Source organism: Mustela nivalis (genome assembly GCF_964662115.1).
Source record: "Mustela nivalis genome assembly, chromosome: 2".
Classification (NCBI taxonomy): Eukaryota; Metazoa; Chordata; class Mammalia; order Carnivora; family Mustelidae; genus Mustela; species Mustela nivalis.
In genome coordinates, this window is record NC_139021.1 from 117,430,525 (window position 1) to 117,457,403 (window position 26,879).

At 38.1% G+C, this 26,879-nt stretch overlaps 1 protein-coding gene across 1 annotated transcript in view; it reads right to left on the bottom strand.

Annotated features, from left to right (window-relative positions):
* Positions 1 to 26,879, bottom strand: part of PCDH15 (protocadherin related 15) — a 1,700,294-nt gene that overhangs the window by 295,909 nt on the left and 1,377,506 nt on the right. Inside the window, exons 14-16 of the mRNA XM_082719991.1 lie at positions 22,724 to 22,836; positions 8,942 to 9,148; positions 59 to 193 (exon numbers count right to left, since the gene is read on the bottom strand). Of these exons, the coding sequence (XP_082576117.1) occupies positions 59 to 193; positions 8,942 to 9,148; positions 22,724 to 22,836 (455 nt within the window). The remainder of the gene's footprint in view (positions 1 to 58; positions 194 to 8,941; positions 9,149 to 22,723; positions 22,837 to 26,879) is intronic.

The window sequence follows — 26,879 nt, forward strand, 5'->3', positions numbered from 1 at the left end:
TATCTTTGTTTACACACACACACACACACACACACACACACACACGAAAGCCTTTTACCGAAAAAGTGTAAGTCTGCTGTTCTTCCCTGTCCACTGGCTGAAGTAAGGTGAGGTAGCGAGTGATGCCAGTTTGTGTAACGGTGAAGACTGAGGTGTAATCATTCAGGAAAAGGTGAAGCTCTGGGTCTTTCGTCTTTGAAAAAAAGAATGCCATTATTTAAAATGTTGAATACACAATGTAGCTATTAGCTCATTAACTGGAGATTAATTTTGCAAAATCTATTACAAAACTATGCATGACTATAATAGTCCAAAGACAAGATAGGTTTCACTAGACATTCACTCATCACTGAGCTGAATTATGCAAAGACAATGACCACTTTTGTGGAAAACATCATAGCAAAATGAGTACAAGTACACTTAATGTAAATAAAAGGAAAAGAATAGGATAGGTAATAATCCAATTGAATATACTCTTTTTGGTTATTTAATATCAATATTCTCCAGAACTTCATCGGACTTGAGGAATAAGAAATAAATGCAAGAAAAGAAAACTGCAGCCCCAAATTTTAGCTGTAGGATTGCACAACTACTTCATTTGTAGTAATAAACTGCACATATGCCTAGTACTCTTCTGTTTTCACATTTAATGTAAAATAAATAAAATTGTTTATTTATAATTCATTACCTATAAATAGCATGCTTGCTTTTTCTTATTTTAATGCTGCAAAGATTCTCCAAAGGGAAACATAATGTTTATTTTAATTTAAAAATTTCAGATGATTAGATTGAAGATATATGAATTGGCTGCATTGTGTCCGATAAGAGTTCAGAAAAATGACATATACATAAAGAAGGGGTTACAGAGCTCAAAACAGAGATAATTAACTATGCATTGGAAACCCTTCACAGTCTTACTGCCATCCTGAAAGATAAGGTATTAATCTCTGCCTGTTAGAGAAAGAACAAAGATGTAAGTGGGGAGACATGAACTGGTGTCTGGTGGTAGAGTAAGAAGGCAGGTGGGGAAGAGAAATGAACAGTGGGAAACAGGACTATGGACAAAGCTTTATGAAAACAACATCAACAGACTTGACACAGGGAGGTGAGGTGTTTCTATAGGTTTTGGCAACTATAAAAATATTGTGCATTAAGGGGAGCCTGTAATATATAACAGGCTTCCAGTTATGGAATGAGTAAGTCCTGGGATGAAATGCACAGGACAGGGGATAGTCACTGGTCCTGTAAGACCACTGTGCAGTGACAGATGGGACCTACTCATGTGCTGAGCTCAGCATAACATACAGAGAAGTTTACCTGAAACTCATGTCACAGCACGTATCAACTAGACTTAAATGAAAAAATACATATGATGTATAGCACAGTGTGAAATATAATCTAATATCATAGAATACTTTTCCAAATCTGAAATCCGGGGCTGAGGGCAGACTATAGACTTTGGAAGTGTTAAAGGCATGTTCATTTGATTAAAAAATTAGAACTGACCTTTTAAAAATTTCTATGTGTAAGTGAGAAAGTTGAAATGTGTCCTACTATATTAAAAGGTAGGCATGGCTTGATCCACAGATACTGTAACCTACATACCTTTTTAAAAATGCAATAGGTATGTTTCAAACAACTTTGAAATGAATGGTTTCATTTAAACTAAACACAAGTTCTATATTTGTAACATCTCATTAGGAGATAGCATTTAAATGGTATACTATTGTAGCTTCTATGTCCATGATTGTGATTTCGGTTTAGTATGTTACATTTATTGATCCTGGAACAAGAAAAAATAATGCTATATATAATAATTTCCACTGGTTTCTTGACTATAATCAAGGTTGTTAAGAGTTGTGAAAAGTCAGGCTTTCCTTGGATACTTTCAAGCAGGAACCTCAGGCTCCATGTCAGGGTCATGAACCCCATTGGTCAGCACGGCTAGCAGGTGGGGTGTTTGGATAATCAAGCATGTTAGTTAATAAGTTAAAATATTTGTTTTAAAAACAGATTATAAAATGCATGTAAACTCAATGTATCTTGAACCACATTTTGAGGTTGCTTCTTACTGTGTACTTTAAAGTCAATTGTGATAAAATCCAATGATTATTTTTAAATGAGCAGAAAAGTTAGAATGCAGTTTCAATGAACAACAACCACAAAAAACCCTAAATAAGTAGGATTGTCTGTCATTTTTTTAATGTTTGTCCTTGATTTTACCAATCAAGGTAAAATCACTAGCCTGTTAAATTCATATATTTTTTTGTGTTCTCTGACTTTACTCATAATGGTGCTGAAACACCCAGTAATTCAAAGTGAGTAAGTTCTGCTATGGGACCTGATAAAGCAAATACTTACTTCTTTCCCTTTAGTCAAGTACTTCGGTCATTCTTTACTTGCATAGAATGAACATTTTTCCATTTTTTTTTCTTCCTTTCAACTGGAGCCTCTGTTAGTAGAATTGTTAGATATATCCATGCATATCCTCAATACATGTTGTAGGCACTTTTTTTTTTTTTTAATGCTAGGTATTGTGAGGGTGCAAAACTGCAGTGAATGTTGGCTTGTGAACCAGCATGTGCATATGTAAAACTGCATAATATGCTTGTGTCCCAAACAACATAGACCCTTTCCCAGTTGACAGAAGAAGCAAGTTTTTCACTGTCAAAGGCTTTGCATTTGAAGACAATATACACACCAGGACCTCATAAACAGACACTTGTATTTGATAACTAGAAACATTAAAGACCTTTGGATAATTCTTCTTCACTTCAAGTCCTGTTGTAATTACTGGGGAGTAAAGTAACACTTCCCAGACATGCAGATTTTTTTATTTTTTAAGAGATAACATAACACGGAAAGCTATAATTGTCCACGATATCTTAATCTGTCCTGCTCAGTTAACCTTTGATTAAATTTTAACTTGCAAATTTTATAAACAGGTCAGGTGCCAACTTTTTAAAATCTATATATTGGATCTGTAGATCCCATTGGTGAATATCTGGATGTTTCTTGAGGACAAGAATTTAAGAATACATATTTGGAAATATCTAGCTTGTTGTTACTCAAAGCTTAACACTTGGATTTATTTTTAACACTAGTTTCAGGTATGGTATATTATGAGTGTAAATCGATAACGTCTGGCGTACTATTCTGATAGGAACAATGGGTTTTATGTAGTCCTTGTGTCTATAAATTTGTTTAAAATACATATTAGTTTTTTAACTAATTCTTATGTACAAAGAAGGCTGATTAATAAATGTTCTTTTTTCCTTCAGACAAATGGTAGATTATTTTGTCTAAAGTATATATTTGGTATATATCATAAGCATATCATTTCACTGATTTGTGTATTATTTTCTGGGAGGGTAAAATAAACTCTGATGTTCACTTACAGCACAAAATTAAAAAAAGGAAGGTGAAGGTAAGCACATATGCAAATGTAAACAAACAGGTGAATGTAGAATTAGAAATCCCATCATATAGAAGAAAGACATTCAAAATAATAAGTAATTGGATTTAAAGCCAACTTTGGGTTTCCAACAAGAATTAAAATATCATATCACACACACAAACACACACACACACACAAGTTTATATGCATTCTCATATATATATACACATATATAACACAGAAATGTGAGTATATGTGCATATACATACATATCATACTTATGGGCATACATAAATTATAAAGTATAATAAGAAATGACAAAAAAGATTAATTTCATCTATCAATTTGAATTGGTCAGCAGTGGTTGTCTTCAGAGAAACTTTTTCAAAAAGATTCAGCTCCACACTTAGAATCTTTTAGAAAGAATACTGTGATGAATTATGCATGGTTGTCATGGACTGCAAAAACATTTAACAACTGAATAATCTTTGCTAAAGTTCAGCTGCACTTTGGGTTCTGCACAATTCATTCTACTCTAACCAATAACACGAGGAACATACGTTTCAATTACATCTACAAGCATATACATATTTATGGTAGTTGTAGGTTTCTGTATAAGTGATCATGAATTAACAGTCTACTTGTTGTAGTAGAACATCGAAAAAGAGCTAAGAAATAACCACAGCAATTCACAACAAACTCAAAATAAACACCCAGTACCTACAGGAACTCCACCAGGTGGGACCTATTTGCAAATTTAACATCAAGAAAAAACAATGTAAGCATATATGACCACAAACACACATATGGCATCCAAGTATACACTAGTGAGAAACAGACAACAATGACATTTTCTAGTACATTTAAACTAATAACTTTTTTCAACTTTTGTCTTCATACTCTGACTTAACTTACATACAATGGCATATCAATATGTATAAAGCATATAAACACATATCAGCACCTTGAAGTGTTTTGTACTAGATTCAAGGATGCCTTTATCTCAAAACAGTAACACTTGATGCAGGAACATGAACCCAGCTGGAATTGTTAAGTGACTCACTGCCTTTCTAAAAGCCGAGTGAGTAACCTCTGTTGATTCCTGTTCCTTGTTACTTACTTATTTTTTTGTAACCAGAATTCAAGAACCAACTTCTGGTAGCTCTGCTTCTGAAAACCCAGTGGTTTCTGACATCCTCCTGAAAACCTTGGCCATGTCTTGTTTACCTATCTTCTGAGCTATTTTGAAAGTATAAGCTAAGAGTACTTAAAAAAAAAAAACACATAAAGGTGATTCATATCTCTCTTTGTATATAATATATGTATCTAGATGTAGCTATTTATAAAACTATAGAAAAGAAACACTAACACAATTTTTGTACTCTTTTTTTCAAGTTCATTGTGACTCAAGATTCTGACTCGGAAGGTACACCATTAATAACATCACAACTCACCAATCCTTGCTACTGTGTTTTAAAACTTTGTCTTATTTTCCCCTGAGTTGAAGGAAAGAAACAGAGCTTCATTTTTAGACAAATAATCCAAGTCCGTTCTCCTCTTGGAATATGCCCCATGGCACAGCTATTCTTGAAACAACTCAGGAAACTGACTGCTACCGTGAGGACTTTTCATGCCTGATATGGAACCTCCATTTCTGTTAATAACTTCTGCGTGTAGTGACATGTCTCTGTCTTTATTCTTAAATCCTATTATCCCTGTGCTGATTGATTTCACGAATTCTGACATTCAGAAACAGCAAGAATTTACCATGTAGTAAAATTCTTGCCTGTGAACTACCAGGGCCTTAAAGTTTCTTTTGTTAACACAGACCTTAAAGTAACCTAGCAATGAACATATTTTACTTTTTAAAAACAAACAGTTGTTGGCCGGGAAAAAGAGATGATTCAGAAGGACGTCAATGTATCTTGAAACATATTAGTGACTATTCTACAAATTTATTCTGTGTGCTGCAAAGGAAAGCTGTAAGGAATACTGGATGAATTGCAAGAAGGTTAGTTCCAATTCAATATGATGAAGAGCTTTCTAGGAATTAGTCGTCCAACCATGGAATGGGGCCATGTTGTAACACAGTTAAATCAATAAATTTTTGATGCCTATATTAGATGTCCTCATCCCTTTACTCATGCTCGAATGCATGAGCTCATTAAATAATCACTAGAATCTATTAATTTCTGGGAACTGCATTAGATCTTCAAGATACAGAAGTGACTGAGATGTAGGCTCTATCCTCCGTTTACATTCAGAGGGAGCAAGGCATCTACAATGATGTGAGTAGAGCACTAGAGAAATGCACAGAGGTGAGAAAGGCAGCTTATCTGGGAGGAAGCAGAGTCTGGGCAAGATGCTTGGATGAGGGAAAGTCTGAGTGAAATTCTAAACACTGAGCATAAGTTGTCCAAGTCAGCTTGGGAAATGAAGGATTAAACATTTCAAAACATGAAAATGTCATAAACAATGGAAATGAGATGAGAAGCAGGTTGGCATGTGGAGAAGACTACAAGTAATTGTTAAAGGTAACAGGTGAGCCAGGGAGTTTGAGTACATGATGGGGTAGGAATGCTCAGGCATTGAGCAACACTGTCCATTCTCTTGTATGGGGTACGTGATGTCCCACCAGCATGCTAGGCAAACAGATGGCACAGTCCCACATGAGCTCTCGAAGAGATCACCATTAGTGGCCAGCTGAGAGAGAGGCCTGAGTCAGAAAAAGATACAATGGCAAGCATGTCAGGAGGCAATTCTAATGAGAGGCGAGTAGGGTGATGGTCGTAAAGATGGGAAAAGAAAAGAGAGTTGTGAAGCATTCAGAGGACAAAATAGGAAGGATGTTTTGGAAACATTTATAACTAGATTAGTGATACTGGTTCCCTTTCAGGGCACCTCATGGCACACATTGTTGTTAATTTCAGAAAGAGGATGGGCCTAAATAAGAAATGAGTGACCAGATACACAGTGTTCAAGTTTGTGATATTTTAATGAGATGTGGTAGTGGCACCACTCTCCATCTGTATGGCCTCATCTATGGGAATGGTGCTCTCCCCACCCATCCACACCAGCCCCGAGTAAAGGAGCAGGTCAAGGCAGCAATCATTGACCTTTTGGATCACAGGTGATTAAGCAAATGGAGCAACTGGTGAAGCAACTGGTGAATGAGAGCCCCTCCACATGCTACAGCCATTACGCGATAGAACCAAGAGTCAAACAGGGCTGTTTAACTCCAAAGCACAAACTCCCCAGAACCACAGCCCATCGCCTCACCGCTGGAAACACTCAGAGCATTTAATAGGCTCACTGGAATTGTCGGCGCTCAGAGCACAATGCTAATCATGTTTCCCAGGTGTTCTAGACCCAGGAGCTCCCCGACATGCCTCAGTGACACCCTGCAAGTCCCACCATTCTTGATAGGTTCTTAGAAGCAATCTGAAAATCTTTAAAGAGAATGAAAATCCAGAAAAGTCGGCATGTACACAAACTAGTGTAGGGCTTAGTGTGCAACCATTCAGAAATATAAACACATCAAGCAAAATAATAATAATAATAGTAAATACATCAATGAGTACAGACATGTACATTTTGCAATTATGGAGAAACTAAAACTTCTTCAGGATTTAGCCTTTTTTTTTTCTTTTTCTTCAGGATTTAGTTGCTTGTTTTTATTTTTCTTCTTCAGGATTTAGCTTTTGCTTACCACTGTGTTCATGAAGGTGTGACATAAACCATGATAATCTCACAAATTAGCTAGTCACTGCTCAAAGTATGATTATGCATTCCAATTTAAAAATGAAATAGGAGCCATACCAAAATTTATGGGACAGCACTCATTCTACCAGTAACTTAGCCTATATAAAACATATTAGGGTGACTCTGAGTTTCCTAGCAAGCATTCACTAAATGAAGACATTCAGGGGACCCCCTAACCCCTTAAAGCCAGGATGGGAAGTTGTGCATGGATATGCACTTTTCTGGAAGAAAGTCTGTAGCATTCATCAGCCATTATCATAGTCAGATTAGAGCCAGACTGTAGCAAAGAGATAGGGGCTTTAGTTTGGTGCTTAAAATCAAGGACTTCACTTCCCGTAGACCTTGGCTCAAGGACCAGCTCCACCATTTATGAACCCTGTGATCACTGTTAGGCATTTAAAATAGCTTCCATCTCCCCTTTTGCTATATGGGAAATTTCATCTATTATGTTTGCCATGAGGTTTAAGAGAATTAATACAAGATAAAGCAATTACTATACTGTCTGGCAGGTACTTAGAACTCAGTGACAGCTACTGCTGTGATATTTGTGACGTGATAACATGATGAGATGGAAGAGGAGAAATAAGAAAGACAAGAATGGTGGATGAGAGAAGAGAAAGGACTGGGAGGCAGGAAGGGACCTGGGAAGAGGAGTGTGCACATGGAGTTGTCAAAGCCTTGGTGAAGTGTTACACACTTTTTCCAGAAAGAGAAAAAAAAAAAAAGTCTGGAAGTTCGTTTACCAGACAGATGACAAAACCCATGGAATGAGATCTGGGGGACACTCCACAGCTGCTCTGTCCAATTAGTGACAGGGGATGATTTACACTTAATTAAAAAAAAAAATAACAACAACAACATTAAAATGGGGTTCCTAGTCCAGTTCACGCTGAGCACTGCACAACCACACGGGGCTCGCAGCTCCTGGGGTGAACAGCACGGCTGCAGAACACCTCCATCCTCAGGGAAAGTCTTACCCGACAGCACCCACAGGACTCTTTTCTGCCCCTTCTCCCCTGCTGGTGACAAACTGCTGCCATGAGGCCAGGACATTTGGCTCCAGTGGCTCAAAAGTCCTTTCCACTTCTTTAATACATCATGCCAAAACCTTCCAGCTCCAGTCCTTTGTTTTTCCTTTCCTGGAAGTGCTCTGACTGGCCTGGTATAGATTTTCTGTCTGTTCTCTACAACCAGAGAGGGACTGAAGGGGAAAAATAGGCTGATCCGCCCAGCCTGGAACATTTCCCAATGTGTAAGCTAGTGTCACCACTATGGACTACTATGTGTAGAGCAGACCATCTAAGCTTCAGCACAACCACCAGCAGAAGCAGGAGCAAATCAGCTGCCCCCAAATAACATAGTGTCAGCAAAGTCCCCCAAATCATACTCCAGCCCTGCCTTTGTGTTTTTGTAGACTCATTGTCTAATGCCATGACTCTTCCCTATCAGCAACTGTATATACAGTTTTTAACCCATATTAATAAAAAAGATTCCTGGGGGTTTAGCAAATATAAATGAAACATTTGTTTTCTTCCCTATATGCAGTATCTATAAAACTGAAAAAAAAAAAGGTCGCTAAATTCAAATATGCTCTTTTCTTATAGTATTCTTGACATGAAATGAAATGACAACGCAAAGATTGTCATTTATGAGGCTCTTATTCACAAGGACTCTGTTCTCTATTCCATAGCTCCCATCGCGACATCTTTGTCAAAGTTCCTGTTGACATAAATATAATAAGTTGCGTCAAGGAAACAAGAGCAACATTTATACTGAGCTTACATCTTCTATATCTTTGTCCAGAACCACGATTCTCAGAGGGGAGGTCAAGTTTAGACTGTCAGAGATGGTTGCTCCCACAGGGGCAGATTCCAGGATATAGCCTTGGTAACTGGGCATTGTAAAATACGGACTCTGATTATTTTCATCCAGGATTTCAATATGGAGACTGGCGAAGGCAGGCAGAGGATGGCCATTGTCCTGTTCAGCCTACAAAAGAATTTTTAAAAAGGTTAAAATGTTGTATGTTCTTGGATCATCTTAGAGGGTCACTTTTCATGCTATTTTTGAGGATTCTTTTTCGAATGGGTGTCAGTACAGAAAGAAGAAATGCTGTAGAGTTGAGGGGCCCTTAGAAAGCATAAATAAGGAAGAGAAAGTCCACAGAGGCTTCATCAACTTTTGGTCTCCTGTCCTAAAATTCAGCATATATTTAAAAAATATATATTAATAATCATTGCTGTGAGTTATTGTATCTGCTGCTGAATGTTGTTAGAAGAGATAACTGTGGGCTCCTGGGTGGCTCAGTGGGTTAAAGCCTCTGCCTTCAGCTCAGGTCTTGACCCCAGGGTCCTGGGATCGAGCCCCGCATTGGGCTCCCTGCTCAGTGGGGAGCCTGCTTCTCCCTCTACTTGTGCTCTCTGTCTGTCAAATAAATAAATAAAAATCTTTAAAAGAAAAAAAAAAAGAAGAGATAGCTATGCTTTCACATAAGTAGACAGAAAACCAAGAAAGAAGACATGTGGTAAATTGCTGATAAAATATGTAAGTCTGGGCACCTGGGTGGCTCAGTGGGTTAAAGCCTCTGCCTTCGGCTCAGGTCATGATCCCAGGGTCCTGGGATCAAGGCCTGCATCAGGCTCTCTGCTCAGCTGGGAGCCTGCTTCCTCCTCTCTCTGTGCCTGCTTCTCTGCCTACTTGTGATCTCCGTCTATCAAATAAATAAATAAAATCTTTAAAAAAAATATGCAAGTCCAAGGAAAAAAGATTCATAAAGTATCATATTTACTTTATTCTCCTCTGTGTCTTCTAACTCCACATGAATGATCTAATCCCCAAATAATTGATGTTTCCATATAAAATTAATAGATTAAGACTACATTTCTGCCCATGGAAAGTCCTCAAAAGCTTCATATATGGGACAGAGATGATTTCAATGAAATACTTTTAGTAGTTGTAGAATTTCAAATATTATTTAATTGCATACATTATTCAAGTAAAATTGATATTCCTGTCCTAGAAATATGTTTGTTATCCTCTTTTTTCTCCCCTTTAGTATAAAAAATTGATGACAATTGATATTTCTAATATATTTTCTTTCCATGGCCATGTAGTCATGTTGGGAATTGGGGGAACACCAACCCCTGACTTTTTGTTTTATTAAGAAAATTTGTCTTATTCTATATGAATCCAAAAGTTTTATTTGAGAGAAGATTTCATCACATCTGAGTTCTGGAAAATTTCCTCCACCTGTTAGGGGAAACCTTGATACAACCCAATATAATGTACATTTATTAAAATAAATTCAAAGTCCCCACTGTCAATTTTTATTAATAAGTTTTCCCTATAACCACAATAGTTGTATTTTGAAATCAATTCCAGGTGAAAGTTAAATATTTTACATTAAATATTGGAGTGCTTTCCTGGAAGGAATAATAACATTTTGGTCATGAAAATTTATAAATAGCTCAGATAGATATCTCTGATTTTTCAACCCAGAGGCAAGAACCTAGGCCTTCTAGAAGACAGTTGTGCACTTTCCTCCAATGTAATTTAGCATTTTCGTCAACTAATAGGGTAAGTAACAAATCACAGTGATGTTTAGCAAGGCTGGTAACTCTGAACCAAGAAAAATCACAATACTTTCTTTCCTTCACATTAGTATTAATATTGAAGATATTCTGAAATATCATTTATGCTAATTACTAATTTGAATTTATGGTAATGAATAAAGTCACTGTAGCATTATGTTATTTAAAGCATGGATAAAAACTTTTTAAAAAATATTTTGGTAACTCCATCTCAATGAATTAGATTCCCTCTATAACATTATGCCATTCATTTTGTGCATTTGAATTTTCTTTGGGAACAGACTGCCAAGAGGGGTCCACAGTGTAAATGTTCATGAGCTCTGCTCTGCACTGAGGACAATAATCCTGAAATAATGTGTAGCTTTTTCTAGAATTATGTATTCCTCTCACACATAGCCCATATGTGCTGTTGACACCATGGGTAGCTCCTTCTGCATCCAGAGGTTATGATTAATTTGTGCTGAGCCATGGACACTCTTCTAGGCTTTCCCTCTGTGACACAGAACAGGCTCCTTGAGCACAGCTGATCGGGGTGAGAGGTACAGTCGAAGACCAGAAAACATTGCTTTTATACTGGATGAAACTAATTGGTCCATATGGGGTTCCGACCCAGCAACTGTGATCTGATTAAAGCAGGAGCAATTCGTACATGCAAGTCATTCTGAACAGGACCTTTTGTCTCTCGCCTTTATTTTGTAGCTAATTATTCCAAAAGCCATTATGTCCTATCCATATGGACATTCTAGTGATGTCATGAAAAGTCACAAAATCTATCATTTGTCCCCATCCCCCTCGCCCAATAAACACACAGGAAAACAATTTATGGACAGTGACAGGAAAACAAAAAGCCAAATTTTATTCCGGTGAAAGAAGTTTATGTTTTACATTTAGCTTGTAGGTTGTTAATTTTCACTGCCTGTTGTGAAGCCAGGAAAACATGTTATTATCTGCATGATGAAAACAAAGTAATCCAATGAAAAGGAAATAAAACTCAAATCAGATCTATGAGAAGAATCTAATTCTGCACATCTTTAAACATAACATGTGAAACTCTTTTAACCCTCACATTAGTTTGTCATTAGTATGGTCGGTATGTTTGGATTGCTATCACATACTTTGTCTGATTTCAGTGTTTCAGGAGAGCTAACCAGGTATCGGTCTCCAAGGTCCACATTCTTAACCCTTACTCTCTTTTGTATACCCCTCTCTAAACACAAAAATTATTCCTTTGTGTTCATGGAGAAGGAGAAGGATGAGTTTTAAGTTCAAGGCCGCATCACATGTAAGAAACAGACAGGAAAGTACCCAAATTCAGGTGTCTTGATTTATGAGAGGCTACGGAGGGAAATTCACAACATGTTTGTCTAATTCAGAGAATGCAAATGAATACACAAATGTAAGACGGATGGAAGAGATTAGTGGCAGGAAAGAATATTAATAACGTGGATACTCCAGATTAATTAGAGGTAAAATATGGCACTTAACACAAATTAATACTATTACACTTTGCTCTGCTGCAAGACCATGCATCAGACCTGTCATCCTACCCTCTCTGCTTCTAAACAACATAAGTAGAAATTCTCAAAAATCTGACTTATTTGGTTCCCCTGTAATCACTGGTGAATGAGATGAGAAGCACAAAAAGCAGGTCAAGTAAAATGAGCCGGCGTTTTTAAGAAATCACTTAATCCCATAAAGGTAACTTTATTTCTATCTACCGCATCTGTCGTTACCAGTTAAGCATTATATTTAAAAGCCAGATTTTGTTTGGACTATTTCTGGGCATGAGTCCCATTTTCAGTAATGAAACTAAAAGCCAAGAAAGCAAAAGTAGAAGAAAAATACACTATTTAGTTACTTTGGAGAGCAAAACACTGAAAGACACAAACTACTGCTTTTTCAATATTAAAACGAGCAAGTGTGGATAGTCCCTTCCCTCCCTGCACCTGAGGACCGGTGGCAAGCAGCCCCACCATCTCTAACGTGAACCCTTTCAACTAGATAGTGGGATTTAGGGGAGAAAGAGAAAATGGGGGCGATGATCAAGACATGGAAATAAATTCTAAGAAAGTAAGAGGAGATCATTTTCTCCTCGGCAGTCAGATCTTTGTGGTGAACCTGTAAGACGTACCCATCACACCCATGTATTCACCACTGGGGGGTGGGGGGAGTCCCTCCTCACAGGTGTTCCCGAGCCCCCCACTCCACCCCACCCCCTCGCCTAGGTCAGGCTCGGCGGCCCTGCCCTCACACACCTGTTCTTGGAAAACCATCAGGACTCTGACCTGGATGCAAGCTGGCGTTGTTCTCAGGCCTTATCCCTGCGACCTATCTTCAGCATTTCAAGCACTGTTCAGCAGCCTTTCAAGACAGCACTTTCTCCTGGTCTCCTCCTGGCTTTGCTCCCCACGTCTCCTCATTCTCCTTTGCTGATCTGTCCCTTTCTCCACCGCTCCTGACAGCTGGAGAGGCCCAGGAAGGAGGGCTGGACTGTGTCCTCCTCCTCCCACTCAGGTCCTGGTGGACTCTGGCTGCATGTCATTGTCTGAGAAGTGTCCGTAACCTCATGACTCCCAGCTGACCTCTCCTGTCTATCTCAGCATGTTGGTCCACCTCACACCTGTGTGGGGATCAGCAAACATTGCTAAAGGGAGTTCTCACCCTCATAAACCCACTCCATGGCTGTTTACGAGTCACGGCGGCCAAGTCTTCAGGCTCCTCCACCTGCCTCCACTCCTGCTTCTGTGCACAGTCATGGGTAATCCGAGAGAATACTTTATTGACTATAAACTAAAATACGGGGCACCTGGGTGGCTCAGTCAGTGAAACATCTGGCTTTGGCTCAGATCATGATCCCAGAGTCCTACATTGGGGGCGGTGGTCCCTGCTCAGCAGGGAGTCGGCTTCTCCTTCACCTCTGCTTGCTGCTCCCCCTGCTTGTGCTCTCTCACTCTCTCTCAGTGCGTCAAATAGGGGTGGCTCAGTGGGTTAAGCCTCTGCCTGTGGCTGAGGTCATGATCCCAGGGTCCTGGGATCGAACCCCGCATTGGGCTCTCCGCTCAGCGGGGAGCCTGCTTCCTCCTCTCTTTCTGCCTGCCTCTCTGCCTACTTGTGATCTCTGTCTGTCAAATAAATATATAAAATCTTTTAAAAAACAGTGTCAAATAAATCAATAAAGGCTTTAAAAAATCACTTGTGGAAAAGGAATAGGAGCAATACCACTTTAAAATAAAATATAAAATACAAGCTGGATCTAACGACTTCTCACCTCCTCCCTGGTTACCACCCTGATTTCACTACCACCATCTGCCCCTGATCACATTAACTTCTCTGGCTGCGTCCACCCTGGTCAACACCCTAGGCTCATAAGGGGAGCCTGTGCTTTTGTGAAAGACCAGCCAGAATGGGTCACTTCTCTCACCAAAGTTTCAGGGCCTCCATCATGCTCCTGTCCTTCTCACTCCATGAACTCCGTCTCTCTCCTAGACCCCAGGAGAAGACTGTTCTCTTCAATCAAGCCTCCAGGAGACAAAGGATTCCATTCGTCAAGCCTGCCTGTGCTCATGCAGGAGCTGCTTATTTGGCTCAGTCGGAGGCTGACTCTGAAAACCAGACATGCCCATGACACCCAGGCTTCATACTCTCCTCGTTGCCACTCCTCAATGCAACTTGCAAGTAAACCCGAGGAAGAGGGTTGGTTTGGGAGGATCTTGCTGGAAGGCTCAATTTATACTCCCATTTTCTCTCTTTGATCAGAAATTACCCTCACTTTTTCCTAACCGATTTAGATTGTTAAAATCGATTTACTCATGTTTTCAACCAATTTATTTATTAGCATCAACAACCTTACTCGTTTACACCTTTCCAAGAGCCAGGCATTGAGACACGCCTGCCTTGGGATTCAAACAAGAATGACTTGGACTTCTGTTTGGAAGCAAATGCTTATGAAAGTTGGAACATTACTTTTACGATACATTGTTACTGATTCTTTCGTAAGTGGCCAGTATATGGTTGTGAAAGGTATGCCTCAGAGGTTAGCCACAGTTAAAACAACAACAACAACAACAACAACAACAACAACAAAACAAACTATTGAACAAAAGGAAAGGTACACAATGCTATTACGATTCTGGTACAAGATATGATACTTCACCGTGATTATGAAAACAATTTTAGCACCACCTGGGTGGCTTAGTCCATTGAGTGCCTGGCTCCTGATTTCGGCTCAGGTCATGATCTCAGGGTTGTGAGATCAAGCCCTGTATGGGGAACCTGCTTGTCCTTCTCCCTCTGCTCTTTGCCCCAGCTTGAGCTCTCTCTCTCAAATAAATTAATACATTAAATTAATAAACTGATAAATACAATCTTAAAACAAATTTGAAACAGACAAAAGTAATGTACATTGTTATAATCATGCAGTTGGGGGTTTTTAGGTATGTGGGGAGTAGTGGCCAGGAGAGAGTGGAGAGACAACTGGACACTTTTTTTTTTTTTTTTTGGGTATATCTGGGTGTCTTGGTTTGTAAAAACCCAGCAAGAGGGACAGTTTCCAATAAAAAAGTTTACTAAAGCCTGCTATACACTTGCTCTCCCCAAATGTGCACATGCTTCCACCACAGTAAACTAGTTTGTGGCCACTAGTTTATAGTAAGGTAGTAAATTAATTTATGGACACTCAAGGGCAAACAGCGCATTTAATAAAGTCTGATCTAGGATGTGAATGGAACAGCCAACATTACAAGGATATTTAAACATTCCAGATGCTTGTCTCTTCCCATCCATCATTTCATTAAAGGCAGGCTCCCAAAGAAGACCCTGCCTACTGTACTCTCCATCAGTGTTTCTCAAACACTGTGGTTTCTGAAGCCCTTCTCGTCTGATGACTCCCTGTCTCATGTGAGGTCCCTGTTAAAGCACATTCCTGCAGGCTCAGTCAGGCTTTCGGATAGGTATTTATTTGTCTGTTTCCTTAATTATTATTTTAATGTTACCCTGCCTTACAGGGTTCTGAATGATGTTAATACATGGTGGGCTCTCACACTCAAATGTCATGAGAGACACATGGGTGTCTTGATTCAGTGCGGGGAGCCCTGAAACCTGCCTTCCAGAAATAAGCACTTTTGGTGACCATGAGATGTGGAGCCAGGAGACCTCTGGGGACCAGTTAGGTCTGCTACTTCTTCTCTGCCTCAGGTTCCTAGGAAGCTGTTACAGCAGAGGCCAGCACTGCTCTAGGCTTATCTACAAAGAATTAGTAGGTCTTCAGTTTTAAATTTCAGTTGGACAGAACAGTTGGAAATGAAAGTGCAGGAACCTCACTTGTGTAAGGGAGCTCTCTGTGGGATCCTGCTCAGCTCACTGAAGTTCTAGAAGGGATTTGGGGCCAGAGCCTTCGTGACAATAGGTTACATTTAATTTCTACATGAGTACATTTTTCTTTTGAGATGTCTTAGGGAGAGATGGCTGTGGCAAGCCACTGTTCTTAGGTCAAAGATTATATTAATAAAACCAACTAATTAATAATTAAAAAGAAGTATATTTCATTGCTTCTTGGGCCTTCTTGGAAAATTACAGTGCCTTAACCCTACAGAAATGTTCTTTATTTAAACTTCCATACTCTAACAAATTAAAAAGAATGCCTAAAGATTTTGACACAGCAAGGGCACTTAGAATAGTGACTAAAAATATTTGAGAACTTACAGACCCATAACATAATTTATCAGATAAATTACAAAAAATCAGTGTTTTTTTTTTTTTTTAAATTACACAAGTGGTTTGTTTGTGATGTCACAAATAGAGCAAAGAAATACAGTCTTGGTTGGAAATTTAAAAAAGGAAAAAAATGTCTTCCATAGAGAGAATATAGGCAAACCATACCCAACAAGGGTTCATAAAATGACAAGAAAATCATACTGACATGCTTCCCACCAAAAGAATATTTTTAATAAACTGAAGTATATTTTATCCTCACTGGAAGAATATGACCAGTCTGTTCATAATTTATTGTATTGAATCTTCAAAGTTCCTATATATCTTTCAATAATAAAAATCTTCCTCTTTGCTTAGTGTTTGAGATATGAACTGACACCAGAATGACTAACGTAATTTTGAATGATTTAAAAAAGAAAAACCTAGTCACTCTGGGGAAGACCTAGGCCCAGAAAACCCCTGCTAATCACAGGTACATCAGGCTCTTCAGCTGGTGCTTGGAACATGGGAATCATCTTAGCTGTAAATAGCGAGGCTAACCAGAAACAGAATTATGAAGGTGATGAAGTAGTCACTTTACTCTGGAATACTGTTAACTCTTTTATCTCCCTTATAGTGCCCTGCCATCTGCCTCTCCAACCAGCAAAGGCCCACACAGAGTTCTAACCTCATTCCCACTGAGTTTTCTCTTTTCTCTGAACCAGAAGAAAACCCCATTGAAGTGTCTTATTTGAACCAGTGGACTGGAAAATTCCATCTTGGAATATTTGAATTTCAAACATCATCATTATAAAAAAAAAAAAAACAAACAAAACCCCACAAAAAACACCAAAAAACAAAAACAAAACCCCCCAAAACCAAAACAAAACAAATCAAACCCCGAAAAACCCTTATCTCCAAGTGGGTTATTTTTCAGAGCCTGGAAGCTAGGGAGAGTGAGAGTTTAGTGTTTCTCCTAGGTACCAGCTTATTCTTGAGAAAAAATGGTAAGCAGACCTATCTAGCTTGTGAGTTGTTACCGTATCTCTAAATTCTCCATGCAACAACCAAGAGGTTTATGAGGACCTGTTGGGAATGGTTGTGCAAGAGGCTGGTGGGAGTCGTCGCCTGTGAAGGGGCGTAGTGGGGAGGGACTGCCGGCCAGGGCCGTTCAGAAAGTGGCTCCAACTGGACATTTTACGATATCTGGACTTGCTGTGTACTCCTACCATGACCTTTGCAGACAAGACGGCCTTGCCAAAATCAAGACAGTGTGAGCAGAATGGATAAATGGCTTTTCTTCTTCCAAGCAGCAGCAGCAGGTCACCTTGTAAGGAAGGAAGGTGGCCAACTAAAATATCACCTCCGTGTGTCTTTTGTCAGCCTGCACATTTGGAGACCCGCAATATTCGACTGCTGCATCCCATTTCTCTTCTAATTCAGCTGGATGAATAAAAATGTGAGACAAGAAGACACGATGTATTCTTCCCTTTTATTCATTTTCATAAATGACGTATTCGTCCCCGCTGTGCAGGGAGCCTAATGGGGGGCTCGATTCCAAAATCCTGGGGTCATGACCTGAGCCAAAGGCAGGTGGGAAATCATCTAAAAGCACCCTTTCCATACTGGCGATTTCCTCAATGCAGAACTTCAATGGCTTTCTTTCTTTCCCACAGCAAGTAAGTGTTACGCATTCCAAAGACTTAGCAAACTGAAAACTACAAACATTGTGAGCCTCAAAAACAGTGTCTCTGAGGGTTCTACTGAGTTCCTGTGAAGTATCACTGATGTTATCATTCACACAAAGGCCAAGCACTTTCTAGGCTGTGGAATCACAAATCTGTGAGTATGCTAGCTGTCCTCTCAGGCCTCGAGACTTTCTTGTCTTTGTCAAATGTCTAGAGAAAAGTACCTTGCCAGGATCACTGTCCCATCCGCACTGATATTCAAGTTCTCCAGTTTCAATTCTGTGGCTCTTGTCTGTGTCAAAATATATATATGTGTATATATACACACATATATATATACATATGTATATATTTGAATGTGTGTATGTATGTGTGTGTGTGTGTGTGTGTGTGTGTGTGTATCCCCCCCGCTCAGAAGGAGTGTTTTTTGTTCGGTTTTCATAAACAGCTTTAAACTCTGCTTTCACATAGATCTGACCTTTTTATTCCAGGAGCTGAATTTATTTGAGAAGTTTATTGCATCTTTATTCTAGACAGACAGACAAGATGAAGTCATATCAAATGCTCACACTTTCAAAAGTAGGTATTTAAATACAGTGAAGATGTAGGTACGCAAAATCAGTTGCCCTAGAAGTTTGCGCCAGGGAGAATACCTTACGACAAATATTTCTTGAGCATTTCTATGCACTTGACATACACTTGGGCCACAACATAAAGAAATATATGACCACCTGCCCTATTGTAAAGTCCAAGAGAAAATACACAGGAAAATTCAATGTAGGACCGTTAGAGCCATCATGGGGACAAGCGGGATGTGGGGAGAGGCTTCTAGGCTGTGGTAAGGCCTTTCCAGAACGAGTGTCTTAGCCTCTGATGCATCAGTGAGACATTGATGCAATCGCTGATGTGACAGTGTGACCCACAGTGCCCAGGAGGAAAAGAAGGGACATTCACGAGGTGGGGCAGCATCCACAGATGCATGGGGGCCGGAGAGAAGATGGCAGACTGAGAGGATGGTGACTGTGTCAGGCTGGCTGGACAGAGAGTGTTCAGGGTGGCTGATGAAGGCTCAGGTTAACATGCCCTCGGTGTGGAAAGACAGGGATTGTAGTTCAGCCTGCAAAACAGCTACTGTAGGCTGGCAATAACAACCTAAAAATCAGAGAGACCAGGTGCCTGGGTGGCTCAGTTAGTTAAGCATCTGCCTTCGGCTCAGGTCATGAGGATGGAGTCCCACATCAGGTTCCCAGCTCAGCAGGGAGCCTGCTTCTTCCTCTCCTTCTGCCTGCCACTCCCTCTGCCTATGCTCTCTCTGTGTGTCAAATAAATATATAAAATGTTAAAAACAGAAAATTGGAGAGACCGTGGTGTGATCATGTCCGTGAGCTTCACTTTAGCTGTGAATCCACGAGATTTCCATAAAGAAACACAATTATGTCTGAGCAACTGTGAGACAGTGAATTATTAATAATTTACCCACTTGATGTTTGTATTAGGTGTCAAGAGTATAAATATATCAATTAATAATTTTTTTTAAAAAATTACTGCACTTAAAATCATAAAAGTGAATTTTCTGGGCTTTGTAATAGATAATTTATGCATGAACTGATTCATTATTACCCAGATAATAAAATATGCTTTCATATATCTCCTAGTTGCTTTTGCTTTGTAACTATGGTGATCACATAACTTTTCATCCAAACTGGGCCAGTTTTCGGAGTGAAAGAGATATTATGAATAATTATACAAAGACAATAGGCATGAATGTGAACCTTCCTGGGCAAACCAAACGTACAAGTCTTATTCAATATGTGTATTTCAGTTAAAAATGTTCAAGAGATTACAATCTTTTAACATTTGGGATAGTGTTTGAAATGGAACATCCTTTCCTCTTTCCATTGGACTCCTTTCAATCCTTTAATATTCGAAAGTTGGTGGGCTACTCCCTTTTGTTTCCCTGAGTTCACCTTTACATTTTTGTCAGTATCCTGAATAAATCCCTGGCTGATATGGATGGAATAAAGATGAAAAATTTCTTAACTATGATGCTTCCCACCTGTTAAATGTGCATATAGCTTTCTAAAGCAGAATTTTCAAAGTCGAAGAGGAAATACTTCATTTTGTTTTTCCTTAGCTCCCAAAACAGAAATGGGGATCAAATTCATTAAAAACATCTATGTCCGGGTGCCTGGGTGGCTCAGTGGGTTAAGCCGCTGCCTTCAGCTCAGGTCATGATCTCAGGGTCCTGGGATCGAGTCCTGCCTTGGGCTCTCTGCTCAGCAGGGAGCCTGCTTCCCTCTCTCTCTCTGCCTGCCTCTCAGTCTACTTGTGATCTCTCTCTGTCAAATAAATAAATAAATAAAATCTTAAAAAAAAAAACTTCTATTTCCAATGAAAAATGAAACATTGTTGAAATAAGAAAAGGGGAAGAAGTTGAAAGACTCACTCCAGAGACCCGCCAGACTGTTACACTTCAAGGGATCCCTGTACAAAGCCACAATATTCAGCTCTTATTCAAGCAGGTGGCACGTTATTATTCGTATAGATTGATACCTTTGCTTATTATCCCCTTGACTGCACACAAAACACAGTAATTTGAATCTAATAATGTCTGTAAAAACTTCCATTAATAATATAAAGTGTTATTAAAACATAAACAAATTATCTATGGCCTGTTCTAATTGATTTTTGTTTCTATAATTGATGGGCTGCTTTTCATTGTACCCGGGTACACCAGGACAACTAAGTTTGATAGTAAAGGAAAATAATTGATTTCAGGACTGAAATGAGGCAGTTTGGTAACAGTGCCTTGTCAGCTTTCTTAGCTCCTACAGAGAGCAGCACCACAGGCCTACACGGAGACGAAGGATAGACAATGGATACATATTTTCTAGTTTTATATAGTTCCCTGATAATTGAAATAGTCAGTGCAAGAAGATAAATCTCATGCATGGCCATTTTATACAAATGGTAAAAGGAGTCTGTCTTTGTTGAATGACTCCCAAACCCCTACTGAATAAAATCGAAAGAAAAAGCAATTTCACAGGAGGCTCTCCTGGTCTGCCCCTATCCCTCGGTTCCCTGTTAACTCTTTGTAGCCTGCTAAAACACGTCTCTAGTTTTTACTTTGGCTTTTCCTGATGTTCAAACATACTTCCCACTTCTATTCATTGGCCAAAAACTTTCTGATGCAGCAACAGGTAGCTCAGGGTAGTCTGCGGAACATCTTCCTGGAATCCCCAGATTAATTTATATGCCCCGATTCTATACTTTTCCAGCACTTTTTAGATGCCTTCCTGTTACGTGTTGATGGGACCTATTTGATTTACCAGCATGTACAACTCTTTACCCTTAGAGATCTTCAAGAACGGGGGACAACCCATAACCTTTGATCTGGTAACGTATAACATGATCAGTGCCCACAAAATATGTCCTAATTTGAACTAAAATCAAATGTGTGTCTGCGTGTTTCTGTTTGCAGTTGTACCAACAGAGAATTAAACCCACCACTTTGAAGCAACTGCATCTTGGTGAAGGGATAAGAGTATGGCCCTCGCTTAGATCAACCTAAGTGTGAATCTCAGAGCTGCTGCTTCTCAGGGAGGCAATTCGGAGCCAGCTCCTTATGCTGGCTGAGATTTTTGTTCCACATTTGCATCAATGATCTTACCACCAAGATTATGGCTCTAATTCTATGAAAAGTGTGCTTAAGTAACTTTGGATATGCTCCGTAAGCTTCCTTATCTTACTTTCTCTACCTTTAACAGTTTAAAATTATAAAAGAATACCCTCAATGTGCATTTCTATAGATTGTTCTGTGTTTATGAGAAGGACTTATATTACACACCAGACTTACTCCAAGTCCTTGCTTGGTCAGTTCTATTAAAGTACTTCTCCCACCCTCGTTGCTACTCCATAAATTGCCATTATTCCTTCACTGTCCAGCTCCAATCTTACCTGCCAGCAAAGTCTATCAGAATTACTTGACAGATCTTCCTGGTTTTCACAGTGCTTCTTAAACAATTTTATTACAATACAGTAGATATTATTTAACTGTAAGTGTAATGCCAGATGGATTCCCCTAGCTTTGATAATTTTTCTAGCCTAGGATCATTTTTCAAAATAAAGAAATTAATGAGACATCTATTGAAAGAATTTCTGGACAGGGAAGATCTTTTCTTTTTATGTTAGAAAGAAAAAAAATTATTTTAATACGTAATATGATATTAAAATAAAAATATATAAATTCATGCCCATTTAAAATATATTTATGAGCAGTTTTTGTGGTCAAGAATTGATTCCTTTTAGCAAGAAAAAAAAATGTTAGAAAATGTAACAGTTATATTATGTAGCATTATATATATATATTTGGACAAGGCATTTCTTACAAAAATACTCAGTATTTAAATTACATCATAATATAAACAGTTATCTTAAAGAAAGCGCAATGTATTAAAATAGCTGAACTTCACTTTTTTAAATATTGCGGTCAGATTAATTTTAATTTCTGTAACATAAAAGTGCCTACAATAGCCACTACAGGTTTCTTTGATTAGGAGTTTATAAATACAAAGAGAGAAGAAATTAGTTTAATTTACCTTAATAACCAAATCAAATTTCTGGTGGAAGTCTCTGTTTACTGGTTCCAAGAGGCTAAGTTCTGCAGTCCTAGGATGCATATGGAAAAATCGTGGGTAATCCTCAGGAGTCCCTGAAAGACATTGAGATTTTGGCACATAATTGAAAGCAATACATAGTATCTGTGTGTGCTATATCTAATTCCCTTCATTAACTGAGGAACAGAATCACAATTTCATTAGTAAATTAACTTTCAAAATCATGTGGTCTAGGGAAAGGAGACACAAATGTGGTATACAATTAATTAGCTTATGAGTCAGAAGATGGAAAGTATTTATTATTGGGGTGATTTTCCAAATATCTTTTATTAGCAGAGCTCTTTAATTAATTTGAAACTTCATCACATGAAAAGAGATATTAAGTGTAGGGAGAGCAAATTTTGAAGTATAAAATTGTGTTTTAATGGTGCATAAATCTTAATTATAGCCTGCCTGGTCTTTCACTGCATCTTGTAGTAAACAAAGACTAGTAATTTGTACCAAACATCAAGCTGCTTGAAAATTAAAATGAGCATATTCTTTTCCAGCTGTGAAAATACTTTTCTTAAGGCAAGAATCTAGCTAATTACATTAATCATATTAAATAAAAATGTATTGATGATATTCTTAATGCCTAGAGAGGGTATTTCTTAAGTACAGGCATTTTAGTGAGTTGAAATACATTTCTTCCCGCAGAAGTTTCTTTCAACTGCATTATTTTCCTTTGTATGATGTGACATCCTTTTTCTCAATGTGAAGAATAAGTAGAAGTCAAATTGTGTAACTATAGAGTATATGTATTCATTTGGCACAACAACAACCATAAGAATGAAATAACTATGGTTTCCAATTATTAAAGGCTACTGTGTACTAAATGCTGTGTACTGGGAGCAAATAATCATCAATAAGTCTGTAAATCATTCCCATTTTACAGAGAAGGACTTGGCAACTTTGAGATATTAAATAATTTGTTCAAGACCAAAGAGACAATATAAGACAAAGCATGCATTCAAATCCAGATTGCCAGAGCCAGACATATTAAAAAATGGATTAATTTCTATTCCTTCTTTGCTTCAACACTGAGACAAGAAGAGAAACTCTCCCGGGGCATTTTGTGAGGGAAAATAAAAAAAGTTTACCAGTAAAATAGAATTGAAAATACAGAAATAGTCAAAATTGCACATGACAGTTTAGCATATGATAAAGTAATCATCTCAAAACAGTAGGGGAAATGGATTTTTGAATACTAGCATTTATCAAATAGAACAGCCATACAGAAAATGATAGAATTGAATCCATTTTTTATACTACAGTAAACCCCAAATGGAGAGTATATTCATACATAATAAACAATGAAACAATGCAAATTCTAGTAATAGATGAAACACGAATGAATTCTACTATAATGTGAGAGTGGGCATATCTCTCCTAACTATGGCTCAAAATCAAGAAGCAATAAGAGAATAGAGAGATAAATTTGATGACATTACAAAATAGCTTGGCAAGACACAATAAACAAAGTAAAACCACAAATGACAAACTAGGGATAATATCTGCAATTAACAACAGACACAAAATGTTCATATCCCTAACATATGCAGATTTACAAATTACGAAAGAAAAAGATCAGCAATACATTAAAAAGATTGGGCTAGAGAATGAAAAGAATTCATAGAAAGAGAAAGAAACAAATCTTGACCAAATACAAAGATGCTCACCTTTATACACAAGAAGACTAATGCAAATTAAATTTGAGATTAAACTTAGATTCCATTTCCTGTTTGTTAGATTAGCAGTGGTCCAAAGTGGACATCATACTCTATTGGTGAGCCTGTGAAAAAACATGCATCTCCAGACATTTCTGGTATTATTGAAAGAATGTTATAAAACCTATGATGGAAAACTTGGCATATCCATGAAAATGATGCATTGGGGAAATCTGGGAAAATGGCAAAGTAGGAAGCATTAGGAATCTATCTCTTCATGTAGACAACAACTGGCAAAATCTGTCTGATGAAAATGTTTTAGAACGCTGGTGTCTATTAAAGTCTTCCAAATTCCAGAGTAAGGTCTGGACAATAAAATATGACTAATTTCTAACAATTACAGCTCTTAGCACAGTAGTTACTACCCACTTGGCAGGGAGCTGGACCCATGTTCCTGGAGAAGCTTATATACTACCTCTGGGAGCAAGGTTAGACACAAAGGACCATGTTCTTCAAATAGCGGAGATCTGTGATCTCCCTGGAAAATCCTATTTCTGATCACAGAGGTGTAAGTGACTATTGTGTCTCTCACACACGCACACACATACACACACACAAACACTCACACTCATTGTTCCCATTCTTATAAGCCCCTCCGCTAGGCTGAATTAACTTCCAGGAGATTTGAGAGGCAGCATCCTCTTTACCCTCTTCATTTTTTTTCACTCTCCCCCCCCCCCCCCCAGAAGATAGGCATTAAAGAGAAGGACATCCAAATGTGACTATACATGAGGGGAAATTAGAAAGTCACCATGCATACCCAGGGGAAGGCATAGGCTCAGAAATTACTTGAGAAAATCTTAAGTATTTTCACTTTAGACTAGTTCTCAGCACAGAGACAGATTACAACTATAAAAAAAATAAATTAATCAACAAAAGTAGAAACAAAACCCAGCAAATCCTAGGAAAGTGAAAAATTCTGATTTCCAGAGTTACCACATTATTAGATTCAAATGTACAATTTTCAATGAGAACACCAAGTGTACATAAAAACAGGAAGGTATGGCCCATTCAAAGGAAGAGAAAAAAAAAAAGAAAGACTGAATCAACAGAAATAGCCCCTGAAAAACACCTGATTAATGAATCTCCTACTAGACAAAGATGTTAAACAGCTGTATTAAAGATCCTCAGGAACTAAAAATAGCTATAGAGGAAGTCAAAAACCTGATACATGATCAAAATGAAAATATCAATAAAGAGAAAGAAAACCTAAAAAGAAACTATAAGAAACTTTGGAGCTTTAAAAGACAATACTGGAATGAAAAGTTTCATTCCAGTAAAAATCAAAGACAGAATGAAAATATCAATAAAGAGAAAGAAAACCTAAAAAGAAACTATAAGAAATTTTGGAGCTTTAAAAGACAATACTGGAATGAAAAGTTTCATTCCAGTAAAAAAGACAGATTGAGAAGGCAGAAGAAGGAATCAATGAACTAAAGATAGGGCCAGGGAATTACTGAGTCAGAGTAACAACAACAAGAAAAGATTAAACAAAAGAGAACAGTACCAACATATACATTGTGGGAGTCTTCAAAGGAGAAAAGAAAGAGAAAGGTGCAGAAAGAATGTTTGGGGGAAAAAAATAAAGTCTGAAAATTGCCCAAGTTTTATGAGAGATACAGATATAGATCCAAAATGTTCAACAAAATTCATGTAACATGAATTTAAAGACACACCAAGAAACTTCATAATCTAACCCAAAAGACAAAGACAAGGAGAGAATCTGTAAAGCAGCTCGAGAGAAGGGACTTATCATCACATACAAAGGGTGCTCAATGAGATTATCAGCCTATTTCCTATCAGAAACCTTGGAGGCCAGAAGAGAGTGGCCCTATATAATGAAAGTGCTAATGGAAAGCAAAATATAAAAAAAAAATAAAAATCCCATATTTGGCAAAATTGTCATGTTGACGTGACAGAGAAACAAAGATATTCCAGGAATGATGAGGGAGTTCATTACCACTAGACCAGTCCTGCAAGAAATGTTAAGGGAGCCTGTGGGTTACAAGGTGAGGACAGTAGATGATAATATGAAGCAGAGGGGGAGTAAAAGATCTCACAAAAGGTAAATATATGGGCAATTATAAAAGCTAGTATTATAGTAACAACCATCTATAATTTCACTCTGTGGTTTCTACATAGCATAAGAGACTAATAAATTTAAAAGAATTATTAGTTTATGTTTTCAGGCACATGATGGAGAAACATGTGAATATGCTAGATAAACAACCTAAAAAGGTGAGGACTGAGCTAGAAAGGAGCAGAGTTTTTTACACTATTAAACTAATGTAAATTCAAATTAGAGTGCTATGACTTCAGGACTCAAATATAATTCCCATGATGCAAACAAAGAGAACAGTTATAGCATATAC